At 46.4% G+C, this 23685-nt stretch overlaps 1 protein-coding gene across 4 annotated transcripts in view; it reads right to left on the bottom strand.

Annotated features, from left to right (window-relative positions):
- Positions 1-15519: 15519 nt before the first annotated feature.
- The window catches only part of CTDSPL (CTD small phosphatase like), an 82697-nt gene continuing 74531 nt past the window's right edge, over positions 15520-23685 (bottom strand). For 3 of the 4 annotated variants that reach the window (XM_051612257.1, XM_051612258.1, XM_051612259.1), the window contains one exon: positions 15520-22142. In XM_051612257.1, the coding sequence (XP_051468217.1) occupies positions 22017-22142 (126 nt within the window). In that variant the 3' untranslated portion in view covers positions 15520-22016. The remainder of the gene's footprint in view (positions 22143-23685) is intronic. The other variant, XR_007888776.1, reaches the window with a different exon arrangement.

Here is a 23685-nt window from a genome sequence, read left to right as displayed (position 1 = left end):
GCTGATTTGGGGCAGGAATATCTTTGGCAAGAACTGTGGAGACACAGTTTGCTTTCCTGGAGCCAACAGCTTGCAGCAGGTTAGGACAGGAGCAAGTATCTCTGGTGCAGGGTTTACCACACTGAGGCAGAAGAAACCTGTGCTTGCTGCTCCAATTTATTGCTTGGCAGTCTTAGTGCAAAGCCCATTTGAAGCCATCTGTGCTGGGCTGGGAACTGAGGAGATGAGCTCAAGTTTCCTCAGGCTTATGGGAAAAAGTACCCCTGCCTCCAAAAGGAAAAGGAGAGAGGGGTCAGAGATGGTGATGTCTTGTAGAATCACAACAAGGTCTGCCAGGGCTCCTGGTCAATTCTGAATCCCACTTCTATGTCCTACAATGTCTATAACCTATCCTTGGTGGTGGGAGGCACAACTCTTAGTCTCTGCTAGCAAGGAGAAATGTGATGATGGTCTACAACAACATTGGTGGAAATGGCCACACCATCCCAGACCTCCCTGGGTCAGTCTGCATGAGCTCTGGTGCTACCAAAGGCTTTGCAGAGTAATATGCTGCAGCCTGTCTTGCTTCCCAAGCTTCCTTTTGGGGGAACACACCCTCAGAGAAGGTGTTTTTTTCTCACCTCCTGCTGATGAAAATGACTCCTGCCTTGGAGCAAAAGAGCTGCTGTCACCTTTCAGGAGGTTAATCTGCAACTGGCCCGGGGTGGTGGCCGTGCCTGTGTGCTCTGTGGGCGTGGGTTCCTGGGCACCCTTCTCCAAGAACTGAGCAGTTGCACTGAGAAAACAGGACAGCCAAGGTGGGTCTGTGGGCAAACAGCAGCCCTGGCTGCCTTCCAGCCAGAGGAGGAATGTGGCAGAGGGGCCTGAGTTTGGACCCAGCTGTATTCAGGCTATTGTTTTATTATGAGAATTCCAGAAGGACTTGAGTCCCCCAGACCCATCACCCCAAGGTCATTGTCAGACCCATCACCTCAGGGTCAAACCCTACTCCTAATGCTGGAGTTTGGACACCTGATATTCTTCTATTTATTGGCTGAGTATCTGCCAGGATGGATGAGGTTGGTGCTAGGAAAGCTGAGATTTGCTACGACTTCAGAAAATTAGCCTGCTCTTCCAGCATGACAAAAGCTTTAGGAAAGTGTTTGTAGCAATGAAGAGCCAGCAGGATGTGACCTTTTGGTTTAGGAGAAGGTGAGTCTAATGGAGTGAGCTTTAAAGCAACTTCACTGAGTCTAACCATGGGGGAACAACATGCAGGAAACCAAAACTAGTGTGTTTCCCATTTTTACATAAGCCACAGCCAGCTGAGCTGAGGATCCAGGCTATCAGCTGCTGGTCACTGTCATTAAATTACAACCTTCTTCTAAAGATCTTAAATCCTGATCAGCCCTTTGTGAAGCTGACCTTTTTGTAGGTGATTTACAGACTTAATCCCAGGGTAAGGCATTGTGGGAGCCTTGCACTGAGATGTTCACCTGTCTTAAGATGGTAGCAGGGGTTATCAGTTGCTGTTGTAGAGATGATACCAGGGAGATGGATGAGGTTTCCTTGCCAGTATCACTGCAGAAACTGGGTGGTAAAGACAAGAACAAACCCAGATCACTCAAACTTCAGCCTGACATCTCGGTAACAAAGACCAACCTCCTCCTGAGCTTCCCATCACCACCTTCTCCTCAGTCCTCAGCCATGGTATGTAGCAGATGTTTTCCCTGGGTAGAAGAGCACATCTAAATTGAAGAAGATGACGAGGAGAAGAAGACAAAAAGCAGAGAGGATCAGTGAATCAGACATCCCTACAAACGAGGCGGGTTTGCAAATTGCTGTATGGATAGTTTTGGAGTTTCACAAAACCTCAGGGGCTCTCTCAGCCCTAATGAAAACCTTATGAAAGCCAGCAAATTCCAGCATGCTTTGGTCAGGGTCATCAAGCAGAGCCTCTGTGATTTCCAGAGTCAGCTCAATCCAGTAGAAAGGAGACATTTGTCAGGGGAGGCAGCACAGGCAGGGGAGGCTGGGCTGCACCAGCACTGGTTAATGGGTGTTCAGGCCTGCCAAAGGTCATCTCACAGCATCCCATGGAGGAGTAACTTGCTCATGCCACCACGGGGTGGTGAAGCCCCTGGAGGTCTGGGCTCCTTGGGACTGTCTTTTCATGGAAATCACACTGTGAGCAAAGCGAGATGAGAGATTCAGGTCTTGTTTTCATCTGGGAGCTCAGGCAAACTGAGGCTATTTGTGCTTTCTTTGACAAGATCATAGAATCACAGAATGTCTTGCGTTGGAAGGGACCTCTAAAGCTCATCTAGTCCAACCTCCCCTACAAAAAGCAGGGACACCTCACACTAGATCAGGTTGCTCAGAGCCCCATCAAGCCTGAACTTGAATGTCTCCAGGGATGGGGCCCCCACCACCTCTCTAGGCAGCCTGTTCCAGTGATCCACCACCCTCACAGTAAAGAACTTTTTCCTAATGTCCAACCTAAACCTACCCTTCTCTAGCTTGAAACCCTTGCCCCTTGTCCTATTGTTACATGCCCTAGTGAACAGCTCTTCCCCATTCTTCTTGTAGGCTCCTTTCAGGTACAGGAAGGTCATTATAAGGTTCCCCCAGAGTCTTCTCTTCAGGCCAAATAACCCCATTGCATGGGAAGTCCATGCAAGAGCCAGAAAGTCAGCTTCCCCTCACCCCACAGGAAATGTGACCTGGGTTTCTCTCCTGTGGGGGAACAAGGCTGGTCCCTTAGCACCTGGTGAAACCAACTGGTTCTGATGGTTTTAAGGAGAGTTGGGATCACTGGATGCTGAAAGCTGCAGTTGCAAGACACACTGGCTGGAGAGGTGAAGGCTGCTGGAGCTCTCACCCTCACTATTTATTTATTTGTATCACTTAAGCAGAGCTGCAGTTTTCACAGCTGTGGGAAACCTGATTGCTCACATTGGTGACCACACCTGAATGCCCACAAAATAGCTCCACCCTCCCTTGCAAACTTAATTTTTAACCCGTCTCAAGTCAGCGACCTGGCTGCACCTGTGGCTGCACCAAGTCACTCTCTGCTAAGGGCTGGGGTGGGGGATGAAATCCTGAAGCCCTGCTCTGCTGCCACCACACACCAGCCTCCCCCATTAAATCAGTAGAATTAGTATCCTGGGCTGTATCAAAAGAAGTGTGACCAGCAGGTTGTGGGAGATGATCCTCCCTCTCTGCTCTGCTCTCATGAGACCCCCCTGCAGTGCTGTGCCCAGTTCTGGGGTCCCAAACACAGGAAGGACATGGAGCTGCTGAAGCAGGTCCAGAAAAGGGCCACAAAGATGATCAGAGGGCTGGAGCAGCTCTGCTCTGGAGACAGGCTGGGAGAGTTGGGGTGTTCAGCCTAGAGAAGAGAAGGCTCCAGGGAGACCTTAGAGCACCTTCCAGTGCCTGGAGGGGCTACAGGAAAGCTGGGGAGGGGCTTGGGACAAGGGCATGGGATGACAGGACAAGGGGCTATAGCTTCAAACTGGAAGAGGAGAGATTTAGATTAGATCTTAGGAAGAAATTCTTCACTCAGAGGGTGGGGAGACCCTGGCCCAGGTTGCCCAGAGAAGCTGTGGCTGCCCCATCCCTGGCAGTGTTGAAGGGCAGGTTGGATGGGGCTTGGAGCAGCCTGGTCTGGTGGGAGGTGTCCCTGCCCATGCAGGGGGTTGGAACTGGATGATCTTTAAAGGTCCCTTCCAATCCAAACCATTCTGTGATTCTATGACTCTGGTGTCACAGTGAGTCTCTAGTGACAGTCTGTGGTGCCCAGATGCCAAGAGTGGGCAGAATGTCCATGTACCATATCAGATGGGAACTGTGTCCTGCAAGAGGACCTGGATTTTTCTCAGGGACTTTTGGGTTTGTTCCCCAAGACTTTCCCTGAAATGGAGTAAAAATCTCCCCAGCAGAGGTCATCCAGCAGCTGAGCTGAACTTACCAACTCCTGTTGGTCACATCTGCTCAACAGGGCTAATGAATTTCAAATCTGAGGAGGCAAAGGTGCATGAGGACATCCCTTGCAAGATGTTCAGACTCAGGACCTGCAAGCAGAGCCAAGATCCTGCCTACAGGACTGGGGGTACAGCAGATGGCCAGGGCTGGCCCAGTGGCAGCTATTGTTTGCAGGAATGCAGCCAGGCCTGTGCCAACCAGGAAGGAGCAAGAAAAATCAATCTCTCCCAGGGCTGAGAAACCATCACCCTGCTAAATGTTGCCCCTCCCATGTTTTTCATGGTCCCCAAAGGGTGCCGAGCACTGTCTACACCTGATGTGTGTTCTTGGTCCATCACCCCTCCAGATCAGACCTTGGTCACATCATGCTGTTGGAAGGAGCTCCAACCCCATTGCTGCCAGCAGGAGCAGGGCACTGATCCTCATCACAGCCCTGGTTCAGCTGAGGAATGGAGAGCAGGCACTTCTCTGTGTCCTGTGTGCACTTCCCTGTGTGTCATCTCCACCTACTTCTTGTAGAGCAGCCCAAGGATCTCACATAGAAGATCAAATGTAGGGTGGGCTTGGTTAACTAGGACCCATAGATCTTCTGCAAGAATGGAAACTGAAGGGCTATTTGAAGGAAGTAACTTGTGTTTTGTTCTCACAGAGGAATTCATGAAGCCACTTTTTAGGCAACATCACAGTCTAGAGCGTTAAGCTGCCTTATCAGAAATTACTTTCAGAAGTCAGAGCTGAAACCCAAGGCTCTTGTATCCCCTGTAGTACCCACTGGGCCATATGTCCTACCATGTTGCATTTGGACATAAGAAGCCAGCTACCACACTTGGGTGCCACTGGTGTGGCACTGGTGTCCCCCAGCCACTATGAAGCTCTGCAGGAGAGGCAGGTGAGGAACGGTGGCACTCCTTGAAACCCTCTGATTTACAGAGAAAAAAACCTCACCCTGCAGCTGATACACCCAGTTCCTCCTGAGAACCTTTTGGTGGTTAATCCATGCAAACAGTGGCACTTCCCATGGTTGATGGTTTGGAGCAGTGACACTGGTGAGAAGCTCACACGAGCCAAGAGCCTTTTCCAGGGCAGTTCTGGTCACCGTGTTTGGACACTAAACAAGGAACCTGCCTTCCTTCAGTGTGGGGTGAGACCCTTCCTGAGACAAGTGAGAGGCTGTATTTGGGGCACCCTTGTGCCACACCCTGAGAGAATTTGGCCAGTTTAGGGTTTCTCCTTCCTGTGTTTCCTGGCTTTTCTGAAGAGCAGCCAAGTAAAGAGCCCACCCTGCAAAGGGCAGAGTTATCTTAGTCGGTTTTGGCATGAAGGGGAAGCATCAGAAGCCACAGGACTATGCCCAGGGCTGGGCTTATTTGGATTCAATGTGTTATCCAACCCTGTGAATGGACACTGGCTCTATCCACAGGCACAACACAACAAGCAATTCCACTTTGTACCCAAGCTGCTGGGGGACAGACGTCAACCAGATGCCAGGGTGATCATCCTGGACATGATTGCATCGACGTGCACTCACACACAGGCTTTCTGGCCATGTTTGTGCAGGTTTTGCCTCTCCTGGAATCAGAAACATCTCTCCCTTTGCAAACAGGGAGGAGGAGGAGGGTGATGCTGGGGTCACCAGCCCTGGGAGGAGGAAAGGGCAGGACACTCACACCTGGGGCAAGAAGTGAGTCCTGGGCAGATCTGCTGCTGCTGCTTTGGGTTTTAGGATGCTTTCTTTCCCTGACCAGGATCTAGATGAGAACAGGACTCAGAGATTTACTGGGGGAGGAGGGACTTTTCCATACCACATTCCTTCCATACAAAAATCCAGCTCCAGAAGATCGTTTTGGGAGACAACCACCAACGATGCCTCCAGGGTTGCATTCCTGGGCTTGTGGATGAATCATTTTTCCAGTCCCACAAGGGAAAAGCCCATCTCTAACACACTGAAGGCTGGAACCAGCAAGAGGGAGGGGATTTGAACAGGATGGACTGGTTTCCAAGTTTCAGGCAGTGGGAGTGAAGAGAGCAGTGAACACCACGCACGGAGAGATGTGTTTGCACATCCCTGGTGTTTGTTTGCACATCCCTGGTGTTTGTTTGCACACCTCTGCCTGTGCTCCCTTGGCAGGAGGCTGCAGCTCAGGGATCACTCTCTGATAACCTGCCCGGGGAGCAAAGGATCTGCTATTTTACAAGGACTGCACTTCACACCTAGGGAACCCATGGTCAAGAGTTGCTTTTCTGCATGAGTGACTGGCAAATCAGAGATTTCACAGGAAGATTTTCCACTTTACCAAGAAAGTGGTGACTGTTCAATAAAAACCCGCAGTCCAGCTCTCAGTCATCGCAGCCAAACTCCAAAATGTTTCAAATCACAGAACCACAGGATGTCCCTGGCTGGAAGAGACCTCCAAGATCATCCAGTCCAAGCCTTAGACCTAACACTGCAAGCTCACCACTAAACCATGTCCCTAAGCACCAGGTCCACGTGCTGTTTAAATGCCTCCAGAGATGGTGACTCCACCACTGACTGTCCTGGGCAACTATTTCAATGCTTGACAACCCTTCCAGTGAAGAAATGCTTCCTAATATCTAACCTAAACCTCCCTGGCACAGCTTGCATCCATTCCCTCCGGTCCTGTCACAAGTCACCAGGGAGAAGAGGCTGTTCCCCTCATCACTCCAACCTCCTTTCAGGTAGTTGTAAAGAGCAATGAGGTCTCCCCTCAGCCTCCTCTTCTCCAGACTAAACAACCCCAGCTCCCTCAGTCGCTCCTCACAGGACTTGAGCTCTCTCCCATGAGGCAGGTTTGAAGCTATTTCCTTACATCCTCTTTCTCCTCTCCTACACCAGCCTTCCCAGCTGGATTATGCTTCTCAAAGGCTCCTCTAACTCTGCTCCACTGGGCTGCTTGGCACCTCAGGCTCCCTGAAAGCCAAGCAGCAGCAGATAAGCATCCTGCCTGGTCACTGGGGCTTTTGAAGGTGAGTCCAGCTGCATTCATGGCAGAAAATCCCAGCTGCACCTACAGAAACACACCTTGTGGCCCCAGAGCTGCTGGGGTGGTCCAGGGAGAGCAGCATCACAGTGGTGATGACAGGGGGTCTGCTCTGCTTGTCTAGATGAGGGGTGTCCCCACTTACACAAGGGAAATATTGAGTGTGAATGATCCCAAAGGGGCCACACAGCTCGTGTCTGGTGTTTGGAGGCTGCAGGCTTGTATGCTGCCAGAGTCCAGAGGCTAATGGGAATTATCAGATCCTCCAGGTATCCTGACTTGAGGAGAGGAGTGGAGATGGGAGAGGAGGGGATGGGAGAGATGGGAGAGGAGATGGGATGGGATGAGAGAGGGGATGGGAGAAGAGACAAAGAGGAGTTGGGAGAGATGGGAGAAGAGAGAAGGTTTCAGTTGGAAGGGACCTACAACAATCATCTAGCCCAACTGCATCCTGCCCCCTCACACCTAGGCTCTAGCTGTGTGATAGGCCTAATAAATTGCTGAATCTTTTTTTTTTTTTTTTATTTTTTTTTGGGGTTGAAAATGAAGCCATTTTTTTAGGCATGACACAAATCTGACACCTGGCTGAAAACCAGGTGTTTATCCTGACAAGAACCTTCTTTCTCTTCTAGAAGAACCCCTCTGTGTGCTGCTCTCCTACAGGCCAAGCTTTCCATTCTGTCCCTCCTGCTGTGGCTCTGCCAGCCCATCTTACCTGTAGCTTCTGCTTTCAGGTGCACTGGCCCTGGCCACAGCTCCAGCCAAAGTCTCTCTGGCATCCAGCAGAGGAGGAGCAATTATTTCCCAGATTTGACATAACTCTCCTTTTGAATCTATTTCTCAAATGAGACTTTTATTTATTTATTTTTTCTTGGCAATGGCATGTTTTTCTAAACTTGTGGTTGTTTCTCCTTCAGAAGCCTGGTGTGACTGATCCAGACCTTGCCATGCACCACGTCTCCCTGCCCTCTTTCTGCAGCAGTTTGATTGATCAAACTATCTTCTGGCCTCTATTCGTTTACATGATCTGGGTTTGTCATGCAGGGGGGATCTCCCTGCTCACATCTCTAATTTTAATCACTAATTTTAATTTTAATTCCAACTCACCTCTTCTCCTCAGGGAGTTTGAACTGCAGGTCACTTCTCCATGGCTTCGGAGACCCATCAGCCACACCACTTCTCTGGTTCATCTGGGAGACCATCAGCCAGGTGAGACTGTATCCACAGCTCTACTGACAACAACACAGTTTAACAGTGATGTTTAAAACAGTGCCCCTCTTCCTCTGGCTTGATGATTTGATTCCATCAAGGCAGTAACCAAAACCACATGGGAAAGGGTTCTCCCAGGAGGAAATTGCATTAGGAAAAGATCTCTGGGAAGCCCCATCAAGCCCACTGAGCTTAAGCAGATGGCTTTGAGGCAGGAGGGTTTAGTTCTTTCCATGGGGCTTTGGGCATGGCTAAAGCAATTTCTGCTCCAATTTCCTGTAAGCTTTGGATTGAGCCAGGGGATCTGAGGGATGAGCAAAGCCAGGCTACAGACCTCTGGAAAGGCAACTAATGGAGACAAACCCTCACCTGGAGCAGGTAACAGCAGGGAAACCACTGACCTCAAGATGATATGACTTTTTGGCCGTTGCCCCCCCAGTGACTTGGGCCAAGCTGCCACAAGGGAGATTTCTCCCATGACCACTTTTTCCAGCAAAAAGCATCTGATGTTGTTCTCCCCAACCTTGCATGTTTTCCAGCTGAGACAGCGTTTTGTTGAAGCTCTTTGAAGTTGCTGCCTCCGTTGTAGATCTGAAGGCAGCTCTAGCACCTGAGAGCTTGTGCTTCCCATCCTCCCACCCACCTTAGCCCACTAAAGTAATTTTCCCCTCCTACCTTGCCATTCTTCAACAGAGCATCAGTATAAGCTCTGAACTGACAGGAACACAGGACTGTGCCCTGACACAACTTAAAGACTTGGATTTGGACATTTAAAAATCAACATCTCCTTCAATTTCTTTTCCTTGCATAGTGGTTTAGGTGACCTGCAAGTTAAAATTCAATGTTCAGAGGCCAAAGATGTCTCAACAGTCCTGCAGCAATCTCTGTTTTCCCATCTCTGTGTTTCCTTCATTACAGTAGTGTAGCTTATTTATAACAGCCCTTAGAACAGGTCTCAAGGCTCATTAGCAGTTAAAAGTAATTAGACTACAGTTGCTGCTCATTTAAGGAAGCAATGGGAAATAATAATCACGGAACTGTTTTGAACTTTGAGAAGGATATTAAAACATCTGACCTTTTTTCAGTGGCCACAAAACAGGAGAAGTGAACAGAAAGTTTGTAGGAATTGACAAGTTTGTGGTTGTTTTGATAAATGATCAGCATTTAAAAAAAAAAAAAAAAAGCAAAAAAAAAAGCAGCAACTTGGAGCTCTTGCCCCCAGCTCGAATTGCCCTCGTGACAGATGCAGCTCTCAGAGGACATGGGGTCCAGCATGGGAGGACACAGCACACCTTTCCTGGCAGGGTTCCTCAACAGTGCCATGGCAGGTGGGATCTCTTCTCCTAAAGTGACAGCTCTGAGATCCCAGAGAGGCAGAAGGCTCCAGGAGCAAACACGCATCCCCCCTCCACCAAAAGGACCTGCTAGTGCTCACCATGCACGTGTTAATCCTCTCCTCTTGCAGGAGAGATCAGAGAATCACAGACTAGTTTGGGTTGGGAAGGACCTTAAAGATTATCTAGTTCCAACCCTGTGTGATGCTTCCCTTTCCTATTGTTTGGATGTGGATGATTTCATAAGCTATAGCTGATGCTCAGCCACGGAATCACAGAATCATAGAATGGTTTGGGTTGGAAGGGACCTTTAAAGACCATCTCATCCAACCCCCCTGCAGTAATCAGGGACATCTTCAACTAGATCAGGTTGCTCAGAGCACCATCCAGCCTGACCTTGAATGTTCCAGTTGTTTCACCATCCTCACTGTAAATAATTTCTTCCTTCTGTCTAAATTTACCCCTTGTTCTGTCACAACAGGCCCTGCTAAAAAGCTTTCCTGGAGCCCCTTCAGGCACTGGAAGGTGCTCTAAGGTCTCCCTGGAGCCTTCTCTTCTCCAGGCTGAACAGCCCCAACTCTCTCAGCCTGTCTCCAGAGCAGAGCTGCTCCAGCCCTCTGAGCATCTTCGTGGCCTCCTCTGGACTCTCTCCAACAGCTCCATGTCCTTCCTGTGCTGGGAGCTTCAGAAACAGACACAGCACTGCAGGGGGGTCTCATGAGAGTGGATTAGAGGGGGAGAATCACCATCCTCAAACTGCTGGCCATGTTTCTTTTGAACCATGACCTGAGTTTACTCCAGATGTAGCTCTGCTGTTCCAGCTTGCCAGCTGCTGCTGCAGAGAATTCATCAAGAGCAAGAGCAAGTCCCTACCATGAGGCAAGGGATGGGAGGTTTGTAAAGCCAGGTGACAGGCCACCTTCAGGTGATGTGCTGTGCCTGGTGTTGATACCTGTGGGGAAGCAGAGACAGGAGATGGTTTGTGTGTTTGTACCAGGATGCAAATAATTTAATTTGATTAGTTGTTCTAGCACTTGGCTGTTACATGAGCACAGCCTGTGTGACTCAGATCCTAACCAAGCTGATGCAATGGCAGGATACAGAGACACAAGCAAGATTAGGCTTTTCATACTCCTCCCTCTTCAGCCCTTCAGCTTTACCAAGGCACAGGCCACTGCACTGGATGTGGTTTCTTGTCACCAGTCTGGCCCCACACCACAGCAAACACCACAGGGGCTGGAGAGGTGCTGCAGAGCCGAGGGTGCTGGTCTCTTATGGAGATGGAGAAAGGTTGCCTGTGGTTGGAGGTGTCCTTCCTCCCCCAGCCAAGGCCAGGCGGTTTGGGCTGCAAGCCTGTGTGGACCTGTAGATCAAATGTGCCTCTGAATGGCAAAGACTAGGAGTATTTCCTCACCAACAGCCCCTGCAGCCGTGAGCACCCGGGTGGAGGCCACATGGGCTCACAAGGGGCTGGAGGGCACAATGTTGTGAACCATGGAATGGGACATAAGGGACCCAGAACCAATGTCCAAGCTCTGTCACAGGTCACCCTTGTGATCTGGGATTGCCTCTCCTCTTCTCCCCCTCCACTTCCCACCTGTGAAACAGGTGAGTTGCCCCTCAGTGGGGCACTCCCCTTTCTACCACCACGTTTCTCACACGGCTGCTGAGGAACACAAAACGGTGACTACTCTTTCTTTTTCCCTTTGCTCTGAAGGCAGAAAAACCTATAAACCACGTCGATTTCTCATCCTGTCGACCATCCTGGCAGCTAACCTGTGTTTCCCTTCCCCCTGGGTTCAGTTTCCTCAGACCCTGAGCCCCAGCCCTTCAGCCCATCTCCCAAACCTCTCATCTCGCTGGAGGACCAGCTGCTGTTCTCTTTAATTACTGAGGTTCATAATGATCTGATTTCTGCTTCATTAATATCATGCAATAGTTCTCGGGGCTCTCTGCTCTAAAGCTGAAAAAGATACTAGGAAAGGGAACTCACTATTATGACTAATTAATCACTCTGATTGAACACTTCTGTCTCCAGGATGGAGCCAATCACCCCTTTTGGTGGCGAGGTCCCTAAAAATGGGGGAGAGCCTAAAAAAAGGTGCCTGTGCCATCCAGCCTGTCAGAGAGCACATCAGATGAATCATTTTCAAAACTCTGGCAAGAAAGCATCAGAGCTGACAACCCAGCTAAGAAGAAGAAATGAAAAGCTTGATTTTCTGTCAAGCTGCAATTTAGACAATCCAAAGCAGCCAAGAAAACCTGGTTCCCTTCTCTGCTGCAGCTGACTCACCACAGGCAGATAAAGACCATTTATGCCCCAGTTCCCAAAGCATGAATTTCAAGAGAGCCAGGGCAGTATGGAATAACATGAGATGAGGCTGCAGCCTTTACAGAAGATACAAGGAAACAGATTCTTTGTGGATTTTTCTTACCCCTCGAAGGAGGGGAACTCAGGTCATTTCCCTTCTTGCCACTGGGGAGGTGAGAAGCACCAGGGCCCCTACAGCATCCCAGCAACTGGAACGATTCTAGGAGAATCAGAATCCTGGAGACATCAGAGCCACACTTCACTTTGACCTTTTCCTGAGTATATGGTATTCCCTGTAAAATTTGGGAGATGCCTCCCAAGGAATTTTCCTCCTTTGATTTCAAATCCCCGTATTGGCTGGGTTATGTCAGTTGAGCTGCACCTTCATGCTGTGCCTCATGGGGAATGTGTGTTCGCTGATAATCTGATTTTTGGAGGGATGTCTTTGTTTTGGCAATAGTTGCAGTAATGTCCCTGACCCTCCAGGACCCCCAGGACCCTGTGCTGCTGGAGGCTGCCTGTGACGGGCAAGGCTGTCTCCTTGAAAAGCCAGGAATTTGGCCCAGGCATGGATCCCATCTTGGGATTTAACTTTTCAAGGCATCCTCTCCGGTTGGATGAATCCTCATCAGCTGCTGGAGCCACAGAGTCCTTCTTCTTCTCCAGGACAGGCAGCCACCCCATTCCCAGGGACAACTAGCCAGGAGGTGGAAGAAGACACGTCAGTCATAGAGCAGCCCAAGTCAGAAGGGACCTTGAAAGATCATCTGTTCCAAGCTTTTGTGGGAAGAGGAGCCTTGATGAGGTTATTTGGCACCATATCCAGTCACATCTGTAAAACCTCCAGTGACAGGGACTCCACCATATCCCTGGGGAGGTTGTTCCTGTGATGGTTCTCACTGTGAAAAATTACCCTTGTCAAGGTAAAACCTCCTCAGGTGGAACTTGCACCCCTGGCCTTTTTGCATGACTCCTTGTGAAGAGGCAGCCTCCACGCTCTTTGTAAAAGCCACCTTTTAAGCACTGAAATGCCATGATGAGGTCCAGGCAGAAGACCCCCAACTCCTTCAGTCTCTGCTCACAGGGCAGTTTCCTTCAGGTGGGCAGGAGCGCTCAGCTGCCTACGCAGGGAGAGCAGAAAAGACGGGCTGCAAAGGGGGTCTTGTGGGTGCAAACCCCACCTTCTGGCAGCAAACAAGAGCGCTGGGCAGGTAAAACGAGACGATGGCACCAAGGGGGAGACACAGCCCTGCAAGCCTGGGCCATTCCCTGGTAGTTGCTGCATTTCTGGCCCAACATGAACCCTCCATCTCCCCCCGGGCCCGGCTGCGCCCACGCGCTGGCACCGGCGGGGAGAGGAAGAGGCTCTGGGAGTGATGCCTTCTCACACACCTGCCAGCTTGGCACCGCCTCGCTTTCTTGCTGGTTTTTCTTTTTTTTCCCCCCACTCCCTCCTGGAGATTTAACATTTGTCCGTAGTTCTCATGACGCCACTTCAGCCAATTCCTCAGCAATTGAAAACGACGCGGTTTGACAAAATCAAACCTGCACCTGCCAGGAGAGCAGCAAAGCTTGGGGAGGAAACGGTGGTTACCACGTTAGGGAAGGTGTAAACAACTCAAATTGCCTGAGAAACGCTGGTTCCTTTCTTTATTTTTCATGCATCGGTCACGTTTGCTGCATTTTCACGGAAGAAAATAATAATTTGTAACTGAAGCCATCGTGGTGCTTACCTGCCCTGCATTCAGCTCTGGAGACACCAGTTCCTTTTGCAAAGGAAACTCAGGATTCACTGGGCGAAGGAAGAAATTGCCTCTGAAGTACTAAGGGAGATTTTTAACTGAACGGAGACGTTCCCCGTGGGCCTGTGCAGTGCAGCCCTGCCGGGAGATTCAGACACCAAAGTTCTGGGGATGATCTCACTTGAATGAATGCCTTTTGAATTTCCTTCACGGCGCCTTTAACAGCCAAGGCTGCACAGCTGCACCATCTCGTGGTGCGACCAAGCTCTGCATGGCCCAAGCCTTTTGAAACCTTTTGTTCTCCCTAAAACCTTGACCGCGGGTGTGTAAAAGCCAAGTGCTCCCATCGCCAGAGCATGCCGCAGCTTGGTCCACCACGGTCCAGCACCACAGCCACCTCAGAGTAACCCAATCTCCTGTCCCATCTCCCTCCTCATCCTCTCTGGATGCAACAGTCCAACCACAACCATCATCACCCCGGAAATACGTTCACAACCCTCCAGTTATTATTACTCCAAGACCTAGTCAGCAGATTAGAGATCAGGACCAGTGAACTATTACTCATTTGAACCTGCCTCAACTGAACTAGTCAGACGTGCTACAGAGGCTTCAGAGGAGATCAAAGCTCCACTCACTATTCGGAGAAAATATGAAAAGGAAGATGAAGGGTCACAGAGCTACATCATCCCTGTGACACAGAGCCAGGGGCAGGACCTGTACAGGCTCAGTCTTAGCCCTGCTCTTCCACAGCACCTGGCCCCACTCAGCCAGAAACGTGCTCAGGTCTTGACACAAAAAACAAGGTATGACACCCAAAAATTTCAGGTGTGTAAAAATAAATAAATTTTCTATCTACCTACAGTTCTCAGCCTCTCACAGCATGACCAGCAGCAGCCAGGTCGTTAGGCAGAGATTAGGAAAGAAACCCCAAAAACATTTATAAAATTATTTTCCTATTAAAAACACACACAAAAATTATCACTGGTATTTCTGCAGGCTCAGCTACCAGCACGTGCTTTGTCTTCACCAGACTTCTTCAGGGTGGTATTTCCCTACATCAGGTCTGAAGCCCTAACTCGGAGACACGTGCCAGGTGAAAAGCAGCCTCACATGGTCACCTTGAACCAACTCAAGGAAAAGGCAGCTCCCCCAGGGTTTAAATGCTGTTTGACTGTAGACTGGTCATCACTGCTTAACCCAAAAGCAGCATAAGGTCACTTGCTCAAAATTCCCACTGGTGGATGTAGCCACAGCTGGCATTGCCCAGTGCTAAGAGAGGCAGATGCCACCACAGCCTGGAGGAGGGTGCAGTGACCTGCCTCCTGAGCCACTCTCAGGCTGCCATTTACCCATGCAGACATAGGGCAGCCAGGTAAGGCGTCAACCTTCTGCATCATGGGGTGCCCCTGAAGGCAGCTGGGGGGTTCTCCACGCAGGAACTGCAACAGTTGCATGGGAAACCCCACCAGTTTCCATCACCTGTTTTCTCCCAGCACTTTTATCACAGAATGGTTTGGGTTGGACAGGACCTTAAATATCTAATTCCAACCCTGCCATGGGCAGGGTCACCTTTCACTAGACCAGATTGCTCCAAGCCCCATCTAGCCTGGCCTTGATCACTTCCAGGGAGAGGACAGCTTCCCCCAGAATCCAGAATCTTGCTTCTTTCTCACCTCCAGCTTACATACAGACTTTGGTGGCTTTGGAAGCAACAAGACTGTTTAATTCACATCTCAGCAGGTTCAGAAAAAGAGAGTGAGAACTGAAGGTACCTGCCAAATCTGCTGCTAGAGGAAAAAGCCCCTGAGGCTTTGCAGTCAAGGCTTTAATCTTTATTAAAGCCCAGGAAGTCCAAAAAGCTGGGATAGGAATGGAACAAGGAGAACTTTCTGGCCCAGTTCTAGGGAGAGGGAGATTTCTGGGGGCAGATGTCAACTATATGCATTATCAGACGTGAAGAGGATGAAAAAAATAACACAGCTAGTTTATTGTCAAACTGAATCAAAGCATGAAAAAAAATTGAAACAAATCACAAAGTTACACTGTAAAGAAATTTGGTTTTTATCACAAAAGCTCATTAAAACCTGACAAAGAAAACAAAGCCCATTGCCAAGGCAGTAACTGCTCCAGCAACCCTCGGACTCTTCGAGTGCAACATTTATTGGAACGCTGGGAATTCAGAGGTGGTGGATGTGTAGGAACAGAAGGACCCACCCTCCTTATCAGGAAGAACTGTGGTTCTCAGAGGGGGTGACACGTTTCTGGCTTAACGGTGACTCCTCCGTTCGCCTTGTCCTGGCTGGAGTCCAGCCTGAGAAGATGGCTCCAGCTGATGGGGGACACCTGTGTTTCATTTCTTTGTCCAGCATCTTCCTGCAATTTCCACCCCAATCAAAGGTGTCTACATGACCAGATTAAAAGGCAGTTGTGAAATGAAGGGATGGCAGAGGCACGGAGAGCAGCAGTGGGGGGGATGACTGCAGGGGAGAGGGAGGGGAGCCGACGTGACCCTCACCTCAGAAATCCAGTTTGCTGCTGATCTGAGCCATCACCAAACCTAACCTTTTAAAACTGCTCTTTGGGCAGGTGTGTAATTGCAGTTGCAGACCTGCTTTACCGAGTCCAACCCATCTCCATTAAGTCCAAGATGTTGCTGTATGTCCTGTGCTTGGGAAACGCTGATTGAGGTGGCCCGAGGCAATTACAGAACAACCTGCTCCTCCGCACAACTCCCTCGGAAATGGCACTTGAGAAGGCTTCAAACAAAAACACGCCTGGAAGCTTTTCAAGTTTGAGTTTGCCAACCTGTCAAAACCAATGTATTACCCAAAGATCATTTGTTGATTTGTTGTTGTTTTTTTTTTTTCCCCAGTATCTCCAGCAGAACCAACAGGGGAGTCCAGGAGAACTTTGCCTGGTCTCCTGCCAGCGTAGCTGGGTTGGTAGGAAGGCTGGATGGTGAAGGTCACTTGCCAGGAAAACTGCTGGAGACTGCAGGATCCCCTGGAGCTGCAGGCCACCTGGAAGAGCCCTGTCCCATCTTGCAGGGAATTTCAGAGCAGTTGGCTTTCCTTCTGAGTCAGAACACAATAAAAAGGAGGGGAAACAAAAAGAGAAATATTGGAAGGCATATGCATAGAGGAACATGGATAGACTATGGTGAATCCACTTTCAATCCACGAGGATAGAACAACAGTATCTTTCTCACCACTATCAATGAGCTGTCTTATGAATTTTGAAGCACTTGTTTTACAGAGTCAAAAAAGAAAGGCATCTTTATCCTAAGAAGCAGCTAAGGAGATTGGAAAAACTAAAACCAGAAAATCAACAACTAAACCTTAAAAGAAAAAAAAAAAGAAAAATCATCAAAAAACCCAACCCACCAGCACATAGCAAAGGCAGCCTGGGTCATTCCAACCAATCACAGGAATAACTAAAAAATATTTTCATTTGCAACTCATGTGCTATCTTGAGCCACCTGCTTATTCTAACAGGCCTGAGGTCTTCTGCTCATTAAGCATTAATAATATGAGCCTTTTCCTAGAAAGGAAGGCTCTGCCTAAGTCTTACTGTGTCAGATAAAAAGTCCCAAAATAGACATACCGACCAAATAAAGTGTTTTATTCAGATATTCACTTGGACATGGCAGTGATGTTAAGAACAGCTATTCAAGTAGCTGAAGTAAGCCCTTCAAAAGAAGTCACACAGTTTTGAGACTTGAACAAATTATTGTATGATCTCATCCAAGAGATCTAAATAGCTGGAACATCTGCCAGAGTCACCACCAATTTATTTAGCAGAGTTCATCAGCAGTTCATCAGCTCTGTTTGCACAAGCAGGTGCCAGGGCAGTCACTAAAGAGTCCTATATATGACTTAAAAAGAGGAGAGGGGGAGGAGAGTGGAACAGAGATGGGTGATTTTACTGTCTAGCATGGATGAGCATTAGTGGGAAGAAAATCCCTGTCAAATCAGGGCAGTGACTATTACTGAAGGAGAAGGGCAGACATTCTTTTTTTATTCCCAGAGAAGTATTACATGCACAAGTAACTATATTGTTAAAATTTTTTATTTGTGACAGTAAAGAAACCATTCAATACCTGATTGACAACACTTCTCTCTCCTGAAAACACTCATATGGTATCTGTAGTGTTTCTCAAGTATCGCTGGATTGTTCATTGCATTAAAGTGTAAACAGCTCCATTATTAGAGAAAAAAAAAAGGAAAAAAAGAGAAACATTTCCATTGCTTACTCCTCTGTTAAGAAGCTCCCAATAGATCTTCAACAAGAAAGAGAAAAAGTCAGCTGGATTTTTACAATATCATGTGAAACAGAAAACTGACAGATGGTTTTGCATAGTTAGCCCAGATATTTTTTTTAATTTTTTTTTTAATATTTTTTTTTTAAGCAATTGCCCCACACAAGTCTCCCCTGCCCTCCTCACCCCACAAAGGCATTAACAACATCACAGCACCTTGGAAATCAGAGGCACAAACTTGTTTTTTTTGTTGTTTTGTTTTACAAATAGGGCTGTGCGGTCCTGTGGTTTTTATTAGTTTGAAAAGCATCTGTAAAACACAGGGTCATGTCTCTGTCAATACAGATTTTTTTGTGTGTGTGTGTGTGGTTGTTTTGGCTTTTTTTTTTTTTACACTGAAATTTCAAAAGCTGCAACATCAGTACACACCAGTGTCATTTAGATACTTTATTGTCCCCAAACCAGTCTAATCAAAATCATGCTGTGAAAAAAGTGATTGCACACACCGATAACCAAATCTCTTCAGGTGTTGAGTTTCTTCCATGTATAACTGCTGGTTTTCTTTGTTTTTTGGGTCTTTTTTTTTTTTTTTTCCCAAAAAGGGCGAAACAAGTAAGACAAATTATTCTTCCAAAGCTACCTAAAATGAACACAGCAACACTGTACATTATCACCTTCCATTCAAAACTCTGCCAGCTCTTTCCTGGTGGTTACCGAGTGTTCTGCGCACAGCCCTAGTTTACAAATGGCAATTAAATACTAACACTTCAGTTGAATTTCAAGAATCAAAGGCATTCTGCCTTACAGCTTAATGAAAAAATACCTATACAGGCAAAATAAAAACCCTTTTTTTTTTTTTTTTAACCCGACATAAAAAGGACAACAGAACTTCAGGCCAGGCAGCATTTCTTCAGCTCAAAAGAACTGACCCAACTGGAAAAAAGACTTTGTAATACTTCTAGAATATCAAGGGATAGAATTGAAAACCAGGGTTTATAACAGCCCTGGTGACCTGCATGCATGAACTGCACTGCAAAATATGCAGAAGATTTAGGAAACAAGGGTTTCTTTTTCCTATTTTAACTTTTAAAATCTTTTATTTAAAATACAATCAAATACCCGTATTGCAAATTCCACAAACATTCCACTCGTTAGCTGACTTCAGGGACAGAACTATATTGCTTTGCTGAAATCCAGGAATTCTAAATATATGTGTATTCACACAAATTTCACACTTGAAATGTCAAGTACGACGACAGTGTCAAAAATAAACAGCGATGACAGTTTGTGATCCCTTTGGCCAAATCTGAATACCCAGGGAAGTCCAAACCTGACTGCAGAGCACTCCAAGTTTGATTTCAATGGGAATGAGGTACAAAAATATTAAAAAATTCCTCAGAAGTTACAGAAGATACTCTTTAAGAGATGAACTGAGATCAGAACTGTTGCTAATTTTTTTGTATTGTCACCAAGTGTCATAATAATGCTGTACTAAGATAAAATAAGTTTGTTTTTTTTTTTAATTTGTGAATGTCAAGAGCCAAAATAAACAATAAAAACCAAGTATGGTTGGACAGAACATCATCAGAACCGTTCTCCCAGCAGCTGGTGCAGAAGCTCAGTTGTCCATTCTACTCGGATTTTAAACCAATACAAGACACTTTAATAATCAACATTCATTCACAGACTTAAGGCAACTGGTTCATGAAATCACTGCTTTCAGAACTGCAAACTAACAACATGGTTTGTCTCACCTACAACAGGTCACAACCGTTACATGACAACACCTCAGGGGGTTGTTTACTGTCTGGTTTGGGAGATTGTTTGGTCTAACGCTAGCGAGAAAAGTCTTTGAATTGTTTTCAGCCATTCCTATCATACCTGCACAACTAACTACAACCTGAATACTTCCCTGCAGACTGGATTTGAAGCCCAGAAGCTACAAACACAGCTGAAAATACTGCTCAGAGAACAACTTTTTGGCAGCTTACGGTTTCCTTACTCTGAAGTCAAATACAAAACTAAACCACCTTCAGCCCAAAGGAAACGTTGATGGACTCACCAGAATCCACCCGCCTTTCTTTTTTGTTCCAAACAACTTCAGTCATTTTTCTTGGTTTGTTGTTTGTTGTTTTTTTTTTTTGGACAGTTTTGTCTTTTGTGGCACAGAACGATACAGTACTAAGGTAATGCCAGCTGGTAAGAAAACAAAAGGGTGATGCTGTACAGACTCACAGGACTGTCTCCAACACCCCTCTCTGCAGGCAACAGCTGGAGCACAGCTGCACTGCAAGGGGCAAGTCACCAGTCAGCTTTATACTGCACCCACAGCCAGCTGCTCACTGCCTCTGTAGGTTGCCCTGCCCTTCTATGAAGTGATTTGTGAAGCTGCTTCACTGATGCTCTAGACAAGGATGACAATCCAAGTCCAGCACAAAATATCTTTCTTCCAAGTCCTCAAGACTTTGAGGAAAATCGAGAAGGCGAATCCACGATTCGGAATTTAGCGTAAGGCTGATCAGAAGCACCAACTACTCCATTGAGTTTTCTCTGGTGACAGCCAAATATAGCTGTGATTTTTATGCTTGTAGATTTCTGGTGTGGAAAATAATTAAAAGGTGACACTGGAAAGGAAAAAGAAAAACAAACAGGTGTGCCTTGTTCTTCAAAAGCTTAAAATATTTCAAGGTTATTCTTTTAAAATGGTACCAATGACACTGCAGAAGATGTTCTCAGATCCAGAGATGAGATTTACTCAACTCCAAAGCCAGAGGACCAGTTTTTGGTCTAGGGCTCGTAACTTCTGCCCTTCTTGCAAGACTTGACAAAGCCCCGAGTCTGTACCTTACACCTTGGGGAAGCAATACCAATCAAAGATATGGGAAAAACACCTTGGAATTTTCATACACCAAAGAGAGGGCTTCAACCCAATGGAAAAAAATAAATAAATTTTAAAAATCCTTTGCAGGTCACCTTTAACTGAGTTCTCTGGTATATCAAGATACCATAGGATAAATACATAGGGGTGGGTAAAGAAGCCTGCATTTTATTTATTGCCCAAGTTTGCAGCTTACAGAAAATGTTTCATAGCACAGGCACAGTGGCAAAAACAGTATAACAGCCGATGGTCAACTCCGTTTGGTGAGCATACAGTAGCAGCAATTAAAAGAAAAAAAAGTACTCCAAACAGCTCAATACAGATCCAGCTTACCCAGATGGGTATTTTGAAGAAAAGAATCTGAAACTAATAAATAGATCTCCTCCCCGTTCTCCCAGGATAATGGTTTTCCCAACAATGAGAGGCATGGCAGTTGTGCGTAAGCAGAGACAACAGAACTTCATCTGTCTAGAATGAAAAGGTGCTTCAGATCTGTTAACCACCTTATTTGCTCAATTCCATCATTCCCTCATACTCAAACAACTGCAGATATGTTCAAAACTGTGCCCAAAATCGACCAGTGAAACAACCATGTAATGAACCCAAATCACCCCTCCCACGAAGGCTTCAACCTTCTGAGCATGACAAAGTGTAACACAACTTAATGTCATCGTGGAGACAGGAACCCAGCATCATCTTGGTTTTAACTTCTTCCTTTGTTATATATTACAGTGCTCTATAAAATTTTTCCTTTTTCCTTTTAAAGCATTTAGACAATACAAGACTAAAAGATGTCTGGAAATACGTCTTATACAAAAATGAATCTTTATCTTAAAATAACATTCAAAAAGGCACTTCATTCTGTAAGAAAAAATTCAGAGTCAGCTCAACTGCTCTAAGCAGGGGGGTAAAATTGTCTGCATAGTGGGAGGGGAAGAAAGGAAGAGAAATTCAACTGCTGAAATACAAGCTTCTTTTTTGGCATGTTTTAAGAAAAGCTGATCCAGTAAAAGATGTCCATTTATGAAATTCATTAAAAGAGTCCCATTTAAAATAGCTTCTTTTTTTTGTTGTTTTGTTTTGCTGTTTTTTTTTTCCTTTAAAAAAGTAGTCTGAACACATGACCTTAGGAGTCAGGCTTCTGAAGGCTTAATAGCATCACTCATGATTGTCCTTCGTGTCCAATGTAACAGGAAGATCAAGAGTAGCACTTCTGACAGGGGTGACCTCCCCAAAGCTTACATTTGAAAGAGCTGAAAAAGATGGAGACAGCCTCTAGCAACTGCAATCTAGTAGCAGAAGTCAGTCAAAGTTAAGGGCTACCTGTTGCAGAGTTTATGAAGCATACTGTAAACTTCTTCTTCTTTGCTTAGTCCTTCAAAGAAAGGAATAAGATCTAGCAGCTCTGTGTCTGTCATATCATCAAACCAGGACTGCACAGGCACCTGCAACAAAGCAACCAAGACAGGACTTTATGATATGAAGAACAAGTGAGTTTTGCCTCTGTAGATGTCCTGGAATACTCACTGCCAACAGCAAATTGCTACTCATTAGCATTCAAAACCAGTACTAGGTTTAAGTCCACATTTTTTAGCATGCAACATCAACCCTAAATCCAACTGTTGAACAGTTATCATGCAGCTGATCTCCTACATGTCCAGATAACCTACAGGACCCAACACTGAGCTCAATTTGCTCTGCAAGCTTAATATTTAGAATAGACTGGAAGGAAGATGGAGGTTCTGAAGCTGTACAGCCACTTTTTTTACAGGCAAGTCTTTACTTCCCTCTTAAGTATTATCAGTGTGAGTCACTAAGCACAGGCATGCAGCAACAACCCCTCTGGCACCAGGTTGCAGAGGAAATATTTAAAGAGTGAGCATGAAACAGTTCTCCAATTAAAATGCAAGACCTTGAGAGCGGGTTTGAGAAAATAATGGATATGATAACACTCCTTTAATATGCAGGCTGATTTGGGGAGGGAGTTTTGTGTATCTTCACTATGGAAGCACACTGAGATCTTTTAAAGACTATCTTGGATCTTGTAACAAGCTCTGGTTTCTGCAGAGACTCAAGTATCAGTTAGCTAGCAGCACTTTTCTATACATGATTAAACCACTCTGACAGGGCCCTTAATTTCAGATCCCAAATTTCTACAGCTCATTATTTTCTTGGCATTGAATTCCGAGATACCAAATGATGATCTGGATCAGGTTTTTAATTTTAACCATGAACATAAATTAGAGCTACAGCTCCTGGTTATTATAAATAGAAGCTTTAAACCATGTGTGGCACCAACCAGAAAAAACATTCTCACCCAATCACTTAGGGCATCACAGTATTAGTTAGGATCTGAATTTAAAAGCTGTTAAATAGCTCATGTAAAAAATATGATATTCTGGAGAGGCAGGGCTATGAAAAGCAGGGTCTCTGAGGAAGATTTCCTATGTCAATTTAAACAGTTTACCAAAAAGGCAGCCTAAAAACATCAAAGAAAGCATTCCACAGCTCGGCTGTTGAAGTCAGTGGATATAAGGGGAGTTCCAGCTTGCTATCCTGGCAGCTACGAAACAGATGTGAGCATCTGTCCTGACTGCAGCAACGGATGGAGCAAGTGCCAGACAATTCCAGCCAAACTTCTGGAGCTGATACAAAACACACAGTGAAAACCCATCGCTCCTAATTACTCTCCCTTGAAGTACTCTTGCCTGCCTTTTATCCCTGTTCCTAAAACCTGATGAATTGTTGACTAACATTTCTGATTAGGAAGCAAGTTATCACCAAAATACGTAAAGGGAGAAGTGTAACAACATAACAGGGTCTTGAGGTTTTGATTCCCCTCAGCCACAAATACAGAACTCAGATTGTAACCAGTGATGCACTAATTATCTTGTCTAATAAAATATTTTCATTCACACCATGAAAAAAGATGCAGGACCAAAAGCAGTTCAAGTTAACCCTCCTTTCTGTAATCACCACTTAAGAAAA

The sequence above is a fragment of the Apus apus genome, chromosome 2 (genome assembly GCF_020740795.1).
Source record: "Apus apus isolate bApuApu2 chromosome 2, bApuApu2.pri.cur, whole genome shotgun sequence".
Taxonomy (NCBI): Eukaryota; Metazoa; Chordata; class Aves; order Apodiformes; family Apodidae; genus Apus; species Apus apus.
This window is presented reverse-complemented; position numbering and strand designations above follow the sequence as displayed.